Source organism: Chinchilla lanigera, unplaced genomic scaffold, assembly GCF_000276665.1.
Source record: "Chinchilla lanigera isolate Chin_1 unplaced genomic scaffold, ChiLan1.0 scaffold00010, whole genome shotgun sequence".
NCBI classification, from domain to species: Eukaryota; Metazoa; Chordata; class Mammalia; order Rodentia; family Chinchillidae; genus Chinchilla; species Chinchilla lanigera.
The window spans coordinates 32,960,747-32,976,900 of NW_004955411.1; the positions used below are offsets into that span (position 1 = coordinate 32,960,747).

A 16,154-nucleotide genomic window follows, 5' to 3' on the forward strand; every position below is an offset into this window, starting at 1 on the left:
ATCTTTTTTCCTCTTTCTCTCTTTTTCTCTCTCCACATATCTTACTATACTGTACTTATGACCTTGAAGTGCTGTGAGAGGGTCAGATGCCTTCATGATGAGATGACGTGAGGTGAATGAGGTTGGCACTGCAGTGTACCGTAGGCTACTATGTAGGGGTTACTTGAACACAGCATTGCAATACCCAAAAATTGATCTGACTAACTCAGGTGGCCACTAAGTGACCAGCAGGCAGATAGTATATACAGTATGGATGTACTTGCTACTGTACAAAAGGATGAGTCACAGGTAAGACAGAATGGGATGGTGTAAGATTTTACCATGCTACTCAGAATGGTGCATAATTTTAAAGTTTGAATTATATATTTCTGGAATATTCCATGTAATATTTTCAGATTATTTCTGGTAACTAAAATCATGGGAAATGAAAGTATAGAAAAGAGAGGACTACTGAACTCTTAACAGGCAAGGCTGCCATGTTGTGAGATGTTCTGTGGAAAGGCCCCCCCCATCCCACCCCCCAAAGAACCAACAGCTCACAGGAGACTGAATCCTGCTAATGACCACAGAAATGCTGGGAAGCAGATCCTTCCCTGGTTGAGCTTTGAGAGCCTTGTAGATTTGTGAGAGACCCAAGCTGGACCACTGACCCACAGAAACTGTGAGGGATAATGTTATAAATCATTAGATTTTGAGGGTAATTTGTTACACAGCAATAGTTAACTAATGCAAATGAGAAAAAGGAATGTGTTTCCTTCCTCTTGACTCTACAGATTCAGATGGGAAACTGTAATCATTAATTCTACAGCAACTAGAATATCTCCAACATAGATTCAGTTCTGTGGGTCCAGCTTTCTGCCTGGAAGTTTATATTTTCTTTTTCTCTCAGCAAATGGTTTGCTGCTTTATGAGATCCAAAAACTACTCACTAATAAGAGAGAGTTTATGAAGTTAATCTTAGATGCCTACTGATTTCCTAAACTGCTTCCATTCTTTTTGGCATGTTTTGCCATTTTTTTCAATCAGATTTTATTGGTACATTTTAGATATACACAATGATCACATTCTTCATAGAGAATTTGTACCTGTACATGATACAACTTAATTCTTTTTTTCCCCATTTCCCTCTCCTCCCTTCAACTCCTCCTCCCCTTGTTATTTACAAAAGCTTCATTTCCATTTTTTCCTTCTTTTCTCATTTTTCTTTTTTACTTTTCCTTTCTTTCCTTTCCCCCTCCTTTGTTCCCCTCCACATTTGAACATTTTCTTCCTATTTCACAATACCTATTATAAATCTTGGTCCTTATTTACACTTTTAGTTTCTCACATCAGAGACAATGTGGTATTTACATGTTTGTCCAATTTATTTCACTTAAGAGTTAGGTCTGAAGATGTATCCGTTTACCTAGAAATGTCTTGAGCTTATCCTTTTTCATGGCAGAGTAGTACTTCCTTCTGTAAAAAAAAACTCCACATCTTCTTTATCCATTCATCAGTTGATGGTCATCTGGGCTGTTGCCAAGACTTGGCTATTACAAACTGTGCCACTATAAACAAGGATGTGCATATGTATGGTTTGCCATTTTAACCCTACTCCTGAAGCATGGTCAGCAGACCATGGTGTGGACAACTTGCAGATACCTTAGGACCCACCACAGGGGCTCAATGTATTGGTCTAGAGGAACAAGCCAAAGAGGTTGATAGAGTCTCCAATACAACTGCTTTGGGCTCTGAAGGTTTTACAATGTCTGGATCTCACATCCTAGATCCAGTCTTCATGGTTTCTGTGTTCGGATGTAATACAGAGAACTGGGTTACCATCCTCTGGGATATACTGGATGAGGAGAAGTTTATGTCATGCACCTGGCACATCCCTTAGATCCACTCTTTAACCAGAAGGCCCTCTGCTGCAAGGACCTGGACTAAGATGGTTGGCAGAGAGGCCAGACCCTAAAGGATCACGGCCAGCTGTGCAACTCATGGAGAACCAAAGGGTGGGGATTCACAGCAAGGACAGTTAGCCTCATGAAACAATGGGGATTTCCAATATATACATATATTTTTAATTTCAGGAGAGGCATGAAATAGAGGTAGGAGATAGTTTTCAAGGAATTACAAGGTTACCCTTGAAGGAAGAAAGAACCTATTTGGCTGTTTTTTTAAAAAAGCTCTTTCACTACTCCACATTCCTGCAATAGAAGGAGCTCTCCCAAACAGTAGAAAGCTTCCTGGGAATTTGCTGTATGTGACAGTTCAACTGGATTGTTAACTTGATTGGACTGGGAGCTGCTGGGGAGTAGTGAAGCACACTGCTGGGTGTGTCTGGGGGGGTCATGGAGGCAGGACCTTATGCACTACATCTGGCCCCCGGCCCTTTCCTCTCTGGCACCGTTTCCATGCTCTGCTTCCTGATTTCCGTGATGTTCCAGACTTGGAGATGGCTGACCATGGACTGAAACCTTGGAAACCATGAGCCGACATAAACTTCTCCTCTTTGTTGCTTTGTCAGACATTTTACCCAGCGATGCAAAGCTGACTGATACTCCACTGTTAGCATTCTGTTCCTCAGGTCATGGCTTTTGGCACCCTTAATCTACAAAATGTCTTTACTTATGATGTTGAACAAGAAGGGTGTTATCTTCATTTTGTTTGGTTTGAATGTAGATGCTCTCCATCAAAATATTATGAGGGTAGCCTGAATGATTCAATACCATACTATTTATCCCATATCTAAACTATCTTGGGCAACTAAAACAGCCTAATTGGAACACTCATCCATGCATTCATTTAACCACTAATAACTGAATAAAAGATAGGGCTTAAAAGAGAACCTAAGTCTTAAAATTGGACATTGTTGAAATCTATCTTAAATTCTACAAAGCCCAAGTTTTTCTCTAGAGGTTTTGAAAGAGAGAGAAAGAGAGACATCATCACCGGTTAAAGATACAGTTGAAAATGTGATAGGCAGCTTTCCCCTAATGAATTTATCTGAGCACCCAGGGAGAGCGAGGGCCGGGAAGCTCCACAGGGACACTCCCTGTTGCACACTGCAAGGGTTCTGGCTGGGCTTCCACTGGCCCCGAGTGTCAGAGCACACACGAAGCCCTAGGATTTACTATGGATCTTGTGGAGTCTCTTCTTTAACCTTTCCATCAAGACCTACAAGGGTTTTTAAGCCCTCAGCTCACCACTGATGATTTATTCTCCTTCCAAACGACCCCCTCTGCACTGCTCAGCTGGAGACCTGACAGCTCATTCTGTTCATGGGACCCTTGGCTGTGACGAAATGAACAGCTCTGCAAGGTTCCAATCCTGTCCTGGGGAAAACCCGCTGTGAGATGATTCAAGGTAATGTGCCTTCCCTGATGATTTTCTTGTTTTAGGGAGGGGTTCTAGTAACCCCAGACTTTTCACTGTGGTAGAATCTGCGTAAGATTTATCACCTTAACAAATTTTTAAAACTGTCACACCACTGACTGAGTGAGTACGATGCTGCTTTATCCAAACCCCATGTTTACCATGTTTATGTGTACCATTGAGTGGTGCTAAGTACATCCCTAGTGTCATGCAGTCATCTCCACCATTTCCAGAACTCTTTCATCTTATAAACCTGAACTTCTATCCCCGTTAATTAATAATCTCCCTTTGTTCTTTCCTTCCATCATTTCAGATATTACTTAAAATTCTGTCCCAGGTCGAACTAAGCCTAAGGTGTGATGGAGCAGGGTTTCAGAGAGATGCGAAGGTTCTTCTAGTGGAACAAAGCTCCAGAATGATGGCCTTCGCCCACTGCACAGATCAACAGCACCCAGCCCTGATGTCAGGAGAGCACAGGACAAGGGTGAAACGTCCCATAGGGCAAAGGTGGAAACCTCAGGAGAAGAGAGAGCTGGCCTACATGGAGTGAAGATTCCACCTGAAGTTTGCTAAGTGGGGGCTGAGCTTTGTTTTGCTCTTTTACATCTTTGCTAGAAGCAACGGGGCAGGGTGGGGGGACCGCAAGCCACTTGAGAACAGCTGCTTTGTGTAGTCAGCCTTCTGAGGTGGGGAGCAGGCACCCCCACCGCCACGTCAGTACTGGGTAGCAGTGTATTAAGGGTGGCGGACTTGGAGGAAAAGCAAAGGGTCAGGGCTGGGAGACCCGCGCTCAGCCTCTTCCCCGTGCTGCCTTTCCATGTGGATCTGAGCAAGTGGCCTGGTCTCCCTGTGCCTTACTGTAACAAATAGGGGAGCTCAATACATAGCCCCAACTGGCGAAACGGACGGGTCTCTGTAGTGAGACCTGTGCCATACCTTACTTCTTTTTAGAAAGAAGTGGCCTTGTGGAAAGATAGATGTTCTCTGTCCTCTGTAGACACATCAGACAACTATGTCATTGAACAAGGCAACAGATTTGCTTTCTGAATGTGGGGTGTGAGGCTCCGCTGTCCTGCGGTGCACCGTGAGGTGCTGTTACTCCAGTGGCTCTCAGGTGCTGGCTCAGAGGCCACCAGCCAGGGAAGAGAGGAGCGGGTCCAGGGACACCCCTCACCTCCCAGTCCCGCCCTGCCATCTGTGCAGCAAGGAAGCTGCTCAGCAAACAGTAAACAGCTTGTTCCCATCCTGCTAAACCTTCAAAAGGCAGGAAACCAGCTTCGCAATTAGGTCTTGCCGAAGCATTCAAATACCACATTTGTGGTTTCCAAAGATCTTCTACTCTCAGGGAGCAGTTTGTGCTGTAGCGTTACATAGATTTGAAGTCGGTAATATTCCTGTGTACTTGTGGTGTGCCAGACTTGGCTGGGGACAGCGTGCCTCCGGGTGCAGTGAGAGAGGAAATAAGCTCTGCACCCAGAACCCCACACTCTAAGGCAAAAATCACGTGGCATTGTGGGCATGGAAACACGGTCAGAAAAGAACAGATGGGTTTATTTTCAGGGTTGGAGAGGCTTAAAGGGTCCCAGAGGCCCTGCAGGTGTTCTGAGACCACACTGAGAAATGTGTCTCTCATCATCCTGCCTTTTTCACCCTCCTCCCTGGAGCCACCGATCTCTCTCTTATCTGAATTTATACTGGTGTCACGCTGACCCCACTCCTCACGTCCTTCTCTTCTTCTCTAACCTGGGGGACACTTCCTCTGGACTTCAGAACATCTCCAGGGGCAACATTTGTACAGAAGAGGAAGCACCTTAACATGGACACACGGAAGACCGGAAATGAATTTCATTACATGAGGTAGACTCTGCTGGCCCACACTTTGCCACTGAGTGTGGCCCCAACCGGTGGCACCAGTCTCCTCTGGGCACCTGTTAGAAATTCAGGGCTCCCACCAACTCCGCCTTGCCCAACCTTCTGAACCAGAATTTGCATTTCAGCCAGATGCTGATGTTCAGGTGGTTCCTGAGCGCAGCAAAGTTGGCGAAGCACCACTAAGGGAGGCTGAGACTTTCCTTAACACTCAAAGCTAAGATAACACTTCCCCTAGGGTCATGTCACGACCCTTGGCCAGTGTGTCCAAGTCCATCTTGCTGTCTCCGTTCTCCTGCTGCATCCAGAAGGCTGCCTTCCTTCCTGGAACACAAGCCACGCTGGATGTCCGTGAACAGAACTGGAGGCGAAGGACTGCACCTCCTGGTCTCAACCAGGAAGAACGCCCAGCTCTGAGCAGCTGGGTAGTCCAGAACGCCCAGCTCTGAGCAGCTGATGGTCCTGAAGCCTCACTGCCCCTGCACACAGGAAGAAGATCCTTTGCAGAAAAATTCAGATTTGAAATTTCTGAGGCAGAGATCTGGAGGAAGCCCTCCCTCTGTCCCCAGGAAGAGCTTTTCTTCTAAGGGGAGTCACTTTGTACTGGTGTCCTTGTCTCCTCCTCTGGAGGCCCTGGCTGGGGCTCTTAGGGCACCTGTTCCTCCTGCTCCCCGGGGGTGGCCTCTGTCACCTCCAGTCCATGACTATCAGCCTGCAAGGGACCAGAAAGAACATCTTGCTCCTGCGCCTCCAGGGCCCTAAGGGCTGTACATATTTGTCACTAGCATGGGAAAACCACTAATCCCTCCCACCCTGGAAGCCCCCTCCACTTCTCAATGGCTCTGACTGTTCAGAGCTCTTTACAATGTGTCACCCACCTCAGGAGGGACAATCTTCTGAGTGCTCCCCTGCTTATTTCACTGCCTGCTTCTCCCCCGGAAGGAGTGTTTCTCAAGCCCACCTCTCAAACTCCAACGTGTCTTCACAGCTGTTAGAGGCCTGGGAGGGCTTTCCATCCCGCCTCCTCCGGGGGAGGACAACGCCCCCGACCAGACTGAGTGGGGGGACCTTACGTTTAATTAAATCTGCCTTCTAACCTCCTACTCTCAGTTCTGCTCTTCAGTTCCAAAGGGCAAATCCACATGACCTGCTGCCCGATTCTGGAACAGGGAATCCCATCCTCCCCCAATCTTCCTTTTCTTGTTCCACAAACACCCCAATTCTTTTGATAGTTCCTTCGCTGCCCGAGTTGTCAGTTGTCTTGGTTGCGTTTCCCCATCATTGAATGAACTGTCTGCAGGAAATGTGCTCTGTGGTATTGACGAAACCTCCCGGTGTGTGGCACTAAGACTGAGATGACCCGGCCTGGACTAAACGCCTCAGGCCGGAGCGGGCCTGGGCGCTGTTCTGATTTAAAGGGGTGGAGACCGTGAAGTCTTACTCAGGGATGATGTGGCCCTATGGCCGGCATGGAGCTAAGTGTGAGATGGACTCCATCCCTGCCCTTGGATATGCCTTTCTTGTCACAGTGATGAGAAAGTAGATGATAAACGAGTTCATCCTCTACCATAACAGTGTTGCCCCTCAAAGGCACTGTGACAAGGCAATCCTAGGAGTACAACATCTTCCTGTAAAGGCCAGTTCCCTAGGGCGGCGTCTTAGAGCTCAAGGTAGACGGAGAGGACATTCAGGGCCAAGAGGATCGCTCAGCCCCTACCCTGCCCCCACTGCTTCCTTCACCTTTCCTGGCTCCCTGACAAGTGACAGACACCACATTAGGTCTGCAATACATAGAACGTGAGGAGCAATTTGGTTTTGCAAAGTAGTCGTGGGCCTCTGACAACTGAGGTCATTACCTCCCAGCTTCCTGTGCTGCCTAGGAAGGAAACCAGCTCTCAGCTGAACACATAAGCTTTGGGGAAGGCCACCGTCCTCTGGGATGAGATGTTACAAAGACTCTACTTTAGTTTTGGTTTTGGCTGAGGCTGCAAGATAATAGATACTTATGTGAGTGAAGTGTGAGGCCACCACGCAGGTTTATGAAAAGAGAAGGTGGAAAGCAGTTTCACCCTTCCCACACTGCACCTGCAAACAAGGTTGTAGGGGCTGAGAAACTGGTTAATCAAAAGACAAATTGTGCAGAGAACTTTCCAAGCTATTCCCAGTGGTTTCAAAGCAGCGTTGTGAGTCCTCTGGAACTTGGGTGAGACAATGGATTATTGTTTGCATTTCACAAGAAATCTAAAAGAATGCAGTTGGCTGGCAGATCAAAGGAGATCTGGAGGGCTCAGCGTTGTTCCTTTCCCGGGGCAGGGAGTATGTGAGCGTTTTTCAAGGACCAGATGTGGGCCATCAGAAGAGAAACCTACTGTAGGACTGCTTACGTCATCTCCACGGGACAATCTGGAGAGACAAAGGGGCTTCAGCAGAAAGAAGCTAGAGTTGATCCCCAGAGCCCTTGGACCAGGAGAGGAGCTGTAAATGACCATCCAGAGAAGAGCTGCATCTGTTCATGTCAAGGAAAGTACAGGTGATAGGTGGTCGAGTTACCAAAGAATTCACAGAAGGAGCAGCAATGAGGAATCTGCTTAAAAACAGTTGCTGGAACCAGGAAGCATTTCACAGCAGGATCTATCCTAGTAAACACTCGCCCACCCTTGCCTCTCCTTTCCTCACAATAAGGTGAAGGATTCTGAAAAAAAAAATGCAGTAGGTAGGGGAGGGGCCAAAAGCATGGGGTGGGGGCAACCAGCGGCTGGAAACAAGCTTGAGCAGGGAGAGACTGTATAGCAGTTATATCTTTGAGTGGAGCTCTCTCTTTAACATAAAATTAAAAAGAAATTCAAACATCACACTGACCTGGGCATATTAATTCTTGACTAGACAACATTTTGTAACAGGATCAGAACCAGAAAAAAACACAAGATTTACCCTAAATTTTATCCACAGTCAGGAAAGAACTAGTTCCACAGGATGACATTAAAGGACAATGGAAGAGATCAGTTCTGTGGCTAATTTGTCACTTTCATAGGTCATGGTTTGATCACTGTAATGGTGAGGCAGGGGTTTGAGACATGAAATCACATCATTCTGCTATTGTCATTGAAAGATTCAGCAGAAAATAAAGTTGTTTAAAAATGTCTCTGCATCAGCTGTGGTTCAGGGAGATGCAAGATTCATAAAACAGCGGAACCAACAGAAACGTTCTGTATCAGCACCTCCAACTTCTTACTGAACATAGGATATGTGGGCCCAGAGAGAGACCTTTTCCAAATCACACATGGAGAAATGAAGAAAAATAGCAACATGCATAGCATCTGCTCACACCACCCGTGGGCACCTTTCTTTATAAAGGCCAAATTTCTTCCTATATCCTGGGTCCCAGGGAGATGAAAGCAAAATTGTAGGCAAAGTTCTTGATAGTATCCAAGAAAATCTATACTAAGGATCTAAATTTAGCTCCTTCCCTGCTGTCCTCCTTCCCTGCTTGAGCTATACCACTTGTATTTTAAGTTTCTTTTTGTTCAGTGCTCTAAACCTGCCTATAAAGACAGATCTAACTGCTTCCCATTATCTGTCATAGTCGTCTATTCCTCAGGCAGCTCCCTAAGCTCAAGCATTTGTCAAGCAGGGTCTCCACACAGTGCCTGGAACAGAAGTATCTACAAGCGTTTGCCGAGTAACACATCGGCTGGGTTCTAGTTTTGTCGTTTGTGCTTATCATAGGTCAATAGCACCGCTTCCAAAGAAAGATAAAAGGCGAACGCGAACATGGCTGCTGTTCTTTGAGATTCATGTTCAGCTCTTTGCAAATCTGCACCCCAGGGCTGCTCGGTGGGGAAGGAGCACCTCCCACTGACACAGAGCCCCTGCTGCAGACGACACTGTGGCAAGTTTGCCAGGGTGGCCCTGTTACCCTCCCCTGGCCACTTTTCCACCCTAAGCTATACTGTGGCTGCTGGTGCAAAAGGAGTCCAACCCTTGGGTCACTTCCCATCCTGTGGTGGGAGCAGCTCCGCCTCTCACCAGAGCACGTGGCATACATGGCCACATTCCCCCAGCCATAGACACTTTGGCACACCATTTCTTCACTCTCCCAGGCAGGATCGACTCTGTTTATTCTTTAGCCCTAGATTCTTTGGATTTCTTAGTTCCTTGGTCTCCTAACTCTTTAACTACTCAAAATATTCCCAGAGTTTCAGTGACAGTAGAGTGAAGAAAAATCGCTTCTTCGATGTGCTCTGATCTTGTAGCCTGCATGCTGGCCACACAGGTCTCAAAGAGTGTCGGCTAATAGCAGGAGAGACCACTCCCCACTGCCACCTGGGGTGGGACCATCTAGGCCAGCTCTGAGTGTTACTGGGTCATGCAGAGAGGCGATCACAGCCTGCAGAGAACTCCCAGCTTTGGGGTAAGGGCCCGAGAGCAAGGGAAGCTGGGCCTTGCCTACCTGACTCCATCCTACCTGCTTCTCTCTCGGGGACCTTCTCAGAGGCGTTGAGAGTCCCACGGAAGGGCTGGTGGCTGAAGAGGTCGTCACACAGGAGGCTGCGGCACAGCTTAGCCAGGAAGCGGAGGACGTAGCCGACGCTGTTCATCACGGGCAGGCTCCGCAGGTGCTGCTTTCCATCGAAGGAGGCGGAGACTGGACAACCGGAAACAGCGATTCAGCTGGGACCGAGAACTCTGCCTGTCAGTCCGCCCCGACAAGGGGCTTCCGGCTGTCAAGTAAGCTGGGCTTGGATTTCACCTGTTGTCAGTGTCCTGTTTGTGTTATAAGACCCCATCCGGGATGCCATGTTGCATTTAGCTGTCACGTCCCCTCGTCTCTTTGGTCTCTGACAGTTTCTCAGCCTTTCCTAATCTCTCACTGGCCTGACAGCTTTGAAGAGTGCTGTGTAGAAATTGTGTGAATGCCCCTCACTTTGGTTTGTCTACTGTTTTTCTCATGCTTAGACTGGGGTTATAGGGTTTGGGGATGACAAGCAGGGGTGAAGGGCCCTTTGCACCAAACAGATCAAGGATACACGATACTCATGTGACAAGACTGGAGTTGCTAACCTCTGCCACCTGGCCAAGGCGGGGTGCTCCACCTTCCTCTGCTGGAGTCCCTGTTCCAGTGGTGGTGAACCTCTGGCACACATGTCAGGCTGAATCACTGAAACCTCTAAAATGTTCACCACCACTGCTCCATTCTGTTCCTGGGGAACAAGAAGTCCAGCTGGGCGTGGTGCTGCGTGCCTCTAATCCTAGCACTTGGAAGGCTGAGGCAGGAGGATCACTGCCAGTGAGGTCACCCTGGGCTACACAGTGAGTTCAAGGCCAGCATGAACTGCAGAGCAAGACCTTGTCTCAAAAAAGTTTCCACACACCCAAACAGGAGGAAGAATTCCACATGTCACCTGGAATTCTTCTGTAGGGAAACGTCCAGGACTTCTCATGTATTTATTTATGCAGTCATTTATTAATTTCAATACAGTTGCATTACATTTATTTTGTGCTGTGGGTTATACTGATGCCTCTGTGCTGGGGTTCACCTTGGGAGCTCCTCCAGGATGATTCCCATGCCCCTGGACATCCCCTCCCTGTTATTTAGCACCTCTTTGGTTTCAGGGCCTCATTGCGGCCCGGGTTGATCTTGTACTCTCCTTGCTCTAGGACCAGCCATTTCTCCAGTGGCCTGCTGACCCTCCAGCTCTGTCTGTGCAGAGCTACCTCTCTGTTTAGTGACCTCAAGGCGGTGGCCTAAGGGGTCAGCTCAGGTCTATGCCATTCTCCAAAATGCCAAGAGAAGCCGTTACCCTGGCCTTCCTGGGAGTCCCTGCAACCAAGGGAAACTTGCTGAGGCTCTGTCCACTCTGGCCCTCTCTTCCCCAGTGCCAAGGCCCTGAGGTCACGACAAGGCCTGGCCAGGACAGCAGGAAGAGTCAGCTCTCCAGCTCATACCGCACAGTCACACGAGGGCCACTTGGGGTGCGTGCAGAGTGCGGAGGGGTCTCCTCAGCATCAGGTCTGTGCCGTGGGCCCCACAGCGCAGTAAGGCTTTTGGGCTCAGAGGGCTGCCTCTGACCCAGAACCTGGCTTCTAGACAGAAATGAGGAGAGGACCAGCCAAGCAGCTCTCAGAGGAGCTGACCACAGGACTCTCCCCCTCCTCCCTTGGCCTGGTACTTCCTCCTGTTTCTGCTCACATCTCTTAAAAATCACACTGGTCAGAGACTCACACCTCCGCCTTGCCAAGGTCTATTCTGACCCATCTCCAGCAAGCACCTTGCCTGCAGGGCCAGCTCTGAAAGCTAAGCGGGCTGCATCGGAGCTGGGAGGTGGTGAGCAGGGCCCTCCCCTGCGCCCAGCCGCAGCGCTGAGGTCAAACGAAGTGCCGCTGTTTGGTTACACAGGATGCGGCCATCTCAGAAGCCCTGCTCCCCTGACCCTTTCCTAGCCGGCCAGCAGGGCCACCTGCACTGCCCTGTTGCCATGAATCTTCTCCCTTTCCTTGGGCTGTGGAAGATGCCGTCTATGATGCTGATCCACGGGAGACATGAGGCCATCCCCTGGGACGTGAGACAGAGCAAGAGCCTGGCACTCCCGGGTTGAAGGGCAAGTAATGACCACCATTGTGCGGTGCCGGGGGTGAGGCTGGCAAACATCTGGAGGGGATGGCGCACACGTTCCGCACCCTCATGTGGTGGGGGCGCCATGGCCCCTCTGGAAGCTGCCAAGCTGGGGCAGAAGCTGGAGGAGAGCTGTGACAACAGAGGGAATCGCTGTGATCTGGAAGGATTTTTTAAGGCCTCTTTGAGATGGCGCTGGAATCATGCACTTTCCCTGCTGTCCTTCACGATGTTAGTGCTGTGCAAAAGGGTGGGGTAAAGCAGACTGGACAGAGGCTGATGCGCCAGACAAGGGGTCAGAAAAGGACTCTGTGATAAGGTGGCATCGGAGCAGAAACCTAAAGGATTTCCAGGAGCGAGTCCCATGGTGGAGGAGCATTCCGGAAGAGAAGAGCAGGTCCAAAGGCCCTGAGGCAGGAGTGTGATTGAAGGACACAGGGAGAATGAGGAAGCCACCGTGGCTGGACCAGGCTGGCGAGTGAGAGAATGATGACCCGAGATTGAAGAGGCAGCCAAGGCCAGCTCGCAGAGGCCTGTGGGCCCTCGTATGGGTTTGGGCTTGTACCTGGAGTGACATGGGGGCCGTTGGAAGGTTCAGGGCGGGGGGCAGAGGCATGATCTAACTTAGATTTTTTAAAAGAATCATAGTGATTGGTCGGGAGTGGGACAGATTCTGGATGCATTTTGAAGGTAGAGCATAAGGGAGGAAAAGAGGCTCGTCCCCGCCCCGCTTGCGCTCTTGTTGCTCTTGCTGCCATGAACTGTTGCCCTGTGCCATGTGCCACCCTGCTTTGCAGCCTGCTGATTATGGACTGAAACCTCCACAAACTGTGAAGTAAACAAACCTTTCCTTCCTTAATTTGGGGCATTGGGTATTTTGTCTCAGCAACAAGAGAAAATAACCAAGACACAGAGCAACAGGATTTACTGAGGGGCTGGCACTGGGGGTGGGAGACAGGGGGATCAAGAGCAAGGATTCAGGTGTCTGCTCTTCTTGTCCAACCTGGAAGCAACTTCTGGAGGACCCTGGAGCTCAGCAGGGGGAGCCCCGCCCACAGCCTGTGCACATGCCTGAGGTCTTCTTCAGGGGTTCTTCACAGCCCTCCTCGTGACCCCGCCCCAGGCCTTACCTGACACCAGCTCGCCGCTGTGGCCCTGCTTGACCAGGGCAAAGACGTGCTTCTGCTGGTGGGCGCAGTCAATGCAGGCTTGCACGGCCTGCTGCAGGACCGTGGCCGGCCGCTCGGGCCCCAGGCGCTCTGGGAGCTGCTGCACCTTCTGCCTCTCCAGGTACGGACCGGCGTTGGCACGCTTGTTGATGTACAGACAGACTGTGGGGACAGAGACCACAGCGCCTGTGCATTGGACCTGCATCGGGCCAGCTGGCTGCTCCACAGCCTGAGGCTACCTCCCTCATACCCCCTTGCCCTTGACCGTGGAGAGCTGGAAAGGATAGATTCTTCCTGACCTATAAAGCGAAAGAGTCAAACACCCCACCGTCTAAGGCTTGCTCTGAAGAGAACCTCCTGGCAGGGAGCAGTGGCTGGGCGGGCCCCTCTGGCATATGCAAGTCTGCGCTGCCGACAATGCTAGTGGCCCGTGTAGACTGCGCATGTGTGTCTGTGTGCGAGGCACATGCTCTGCAGCGCCTTCCCACCCTCCTGCAAAGGTGCTGTCCTGCTAAACACAAAGGCAGCCACTTCTGTTAAATTTCTTTTTCCCTTTTTATTGCTTTACAGATATAATAAAAAATGATCTCTTTTGTAAGCTCTTGTGCATTGAAATTATTTTGTTGGCAAGATTTTGTTCCTGTCTTACTATTTTTTACTAATTTTATTGATACACTTTTGATATACATAATGACCACATTCATCATAGGGAATTTGTACCTGTGCATAATATATCTTGATGCTTCATTTCCCCATTCCTGCCCGCTCCCTTCAACCCTTCTTCTTCTCCGTATGTACAAAGCTTTGTTTCCAGTTTTCCTTCTATTCTCTTTTTTTCCTTTTCCCTTCCTTCCTTACCCCTTACCCCCTCCCCTTTTCCCCTTTGCATTTGAACATTTTCTTCCTACTTCCCAATACTTTTCATTCATTTTGGTCTTTATTTATGCTATGGATAAAAATGGACATGATGCTGATCACTCCAGAGGCTATATAATCAATGGGGCTCCATCAAGAGTGCTGTTTATAATCTCAGAGAAAATAAATACTCAACCCATTTAGATGAGTTTAATCTATGGTCTCCATACTTTCAAGGTAATATATCCCATGGGTTAAAAAAAAAATTGAGCACATACTTTATGTACTTATAGGCTATTTATATTAACTGTATTAATGCACTGTGTACCTTTTTTATAGAGAACTATTAAATTTAAGAAATATAAATCTACAAAACATGTTGCATCTGCACAACCAGTTTTCCATATACAATAAATTTAAGAAAATTGCAGGGAAATCTTTATGGATTTTGCAATTTAAAAGAAAAAGAGATTTCTCACAAATCCTTTTGTAGAAGAAAACTTTTTTACAAAGAAAACTCATCAACAAATCGATTATCATCAATATAACCAGCTTAGAAATTTGGGCTAAGTTCATCTTAATTCTGTTGTATGACAATGATGTAAGCTCCCACCCCCAACTACCTATTCCATCTATAATTTGACAGTACTTTCCTAACTGGTCAGCCTGTGTGCAGACTGACTTGGTGTAGTTCATCCTGCCCCCTACTACTAGTTCAGTTATTTTAAGCTTTAGAAATACTAATCGTGTTACTATCACCTTGCTTCAAAAATCCCAAAGATTTCTCACTGTCCACAATGTCAAGCCTAATCCCTTAAGTGAAGTGTTCCCTAGCCAGCCTCCTGAGAAAAGCTGCTCTGAATGAGGTAGAAAAGTTATTTCAATCCTTTTCAGTGACATAGCGAAGCACTGTCTCACAAGTATTGTTTACACTCTAAAACATATCCAAGAAATGGAAGTTTTGCAACAATGAGATAAAAAATGAATTTTAAAGGTGGTGTCTTGTCTTCATGTTAACGACCCTCCCTCTTAAGTGTCTGCCTTCTTCCTCCCCACCTCGCCTCACCTCATCCTCCCAGGATCTGAGCCTCTTACCTTGGAGCACATTGCTGCAAAGGGGTGCTGAAGAGGGATTTTAAGAAGACACCAGTAGGGTTTTGGAAAGTTACATGATAACAGTGTAGATGAAGAAACTTAGTTTGTACCGGGCATGCCCCATCTTCTCAGGACAAGCCTATGAGGTGGGTCTCATCGCTGTTCTACTTAGATGACAGCTCCAAGTCTGAATCAGTGGTGCAGCAGGATCTGGACTCCAGTTCTGCTGAAGACAAGGGCTCTATCACTCCCCTAGGCTGCCTTTCATCCATCACCCCAGGAGACAGAAAAGTCTAATCAGAAGGAGCTTCCTTCATGCACTAGGCATGAAGAGAAACAGTGACAGAAGGATGCGGTCCCCGTTCTTACAGAGCTTATGGCCCAGTGGGGGCAGCAGACTATTCAGATTCTCACAGAGCCGAGGTGAGACCATGGGAGACTGAGACTGAGAGATGCCAGGGTGGAGCTAGGAGAGCCCACACTGGGCCCCCTGGCAGGACAGGCCACCAGGGCTTTCTGGAGGGAGGTATGCCCGAGGGAGATAAAAGAGAGGAATAAGATGACCCAAAGGGAAGCTCATTCTGGATGGAGGAGGGGAATATGCTAAGACCCATAGCCAGCCCTGGGGACTCAGAGATGAAGGGTGAACAGGATCACAGGAAGTGTACAACATAGGGCCTTGTAAGCCATGTTAACAAGTTTGTTCTTTACCTAAGTGCAATAGGAGGTGTCATGATTTAGATCTAAAATATTCTCCCAAAGTCTTGTGTTCAGAATGGGGGCTTTGGATGGGCACTGGGTCACAGGGGCACTACACACATCAGTGTATTAGTCCATTGATGAATTCATAACTGGCTGCACTGTCTGGAGGTGGGGCCCGCATGGAGGTGGGTCACTGGACGTGGGAAGTAGGTTGTATTTCTGTCCCTGACTTCTCCTTTCTCTCTCTGCCTCCTGGCCACCATGGACGGGATCAGCTTTCCTTCCCCAGGCCCTTTCACCATTTGCTTTCTGCCTTGGAGCTGGTCGGTCATGTATTGAACCCACTGACATTGTGAGCCAAAATAAACCTCTTATCCCCTAAGTTTCCAGTATTGGTTATTTTGTACTAGTGATGAAAAGGTAACTAATAACAAGAGGGGACTTGAGGGACTTAAGTGAGATGGGAGTAGGAAATGGGGCTGTGATGAGGAGTA

The 16,154-nt window shown here is 48.4% G+C and overlaps 1 protein-coding gene across 3 annotated transcripts in view; it reads right to left on the reverse strand.

Annotated features, from left to right (window-relative positions):
• Window positions 1–16,154, reverse strand: part of Scml4 (sex comb on midleg-like 4 (Drosophila)) — a 96,413-nt gene that overhangs the window by 20,380 nt on the left and 59,879 nt on the right. For 2 of the 3 annotated variants that reach the window (XM_013510902.1, XM_013510901.1), the window contains exons 4-5: window positions 12,970–13,170; window positions 9,692–9,871 (exon numbers count right to left, since the gene is read on the reverse strand). In XM_013510902.1, coding sequence (XP_013366356.1) covers window positions 9,692–9,871; window positions 12,970–13,170 — 381 coding nt within the window. Of the gene's footprint in view, window positions 1–9,676; window positions 9,872–12,969; window positions 13,171–16,154 lie in introns of all 3 variants that reach the window. The other variant, XM_005377840.2, reaches the window with a different exon arrangement.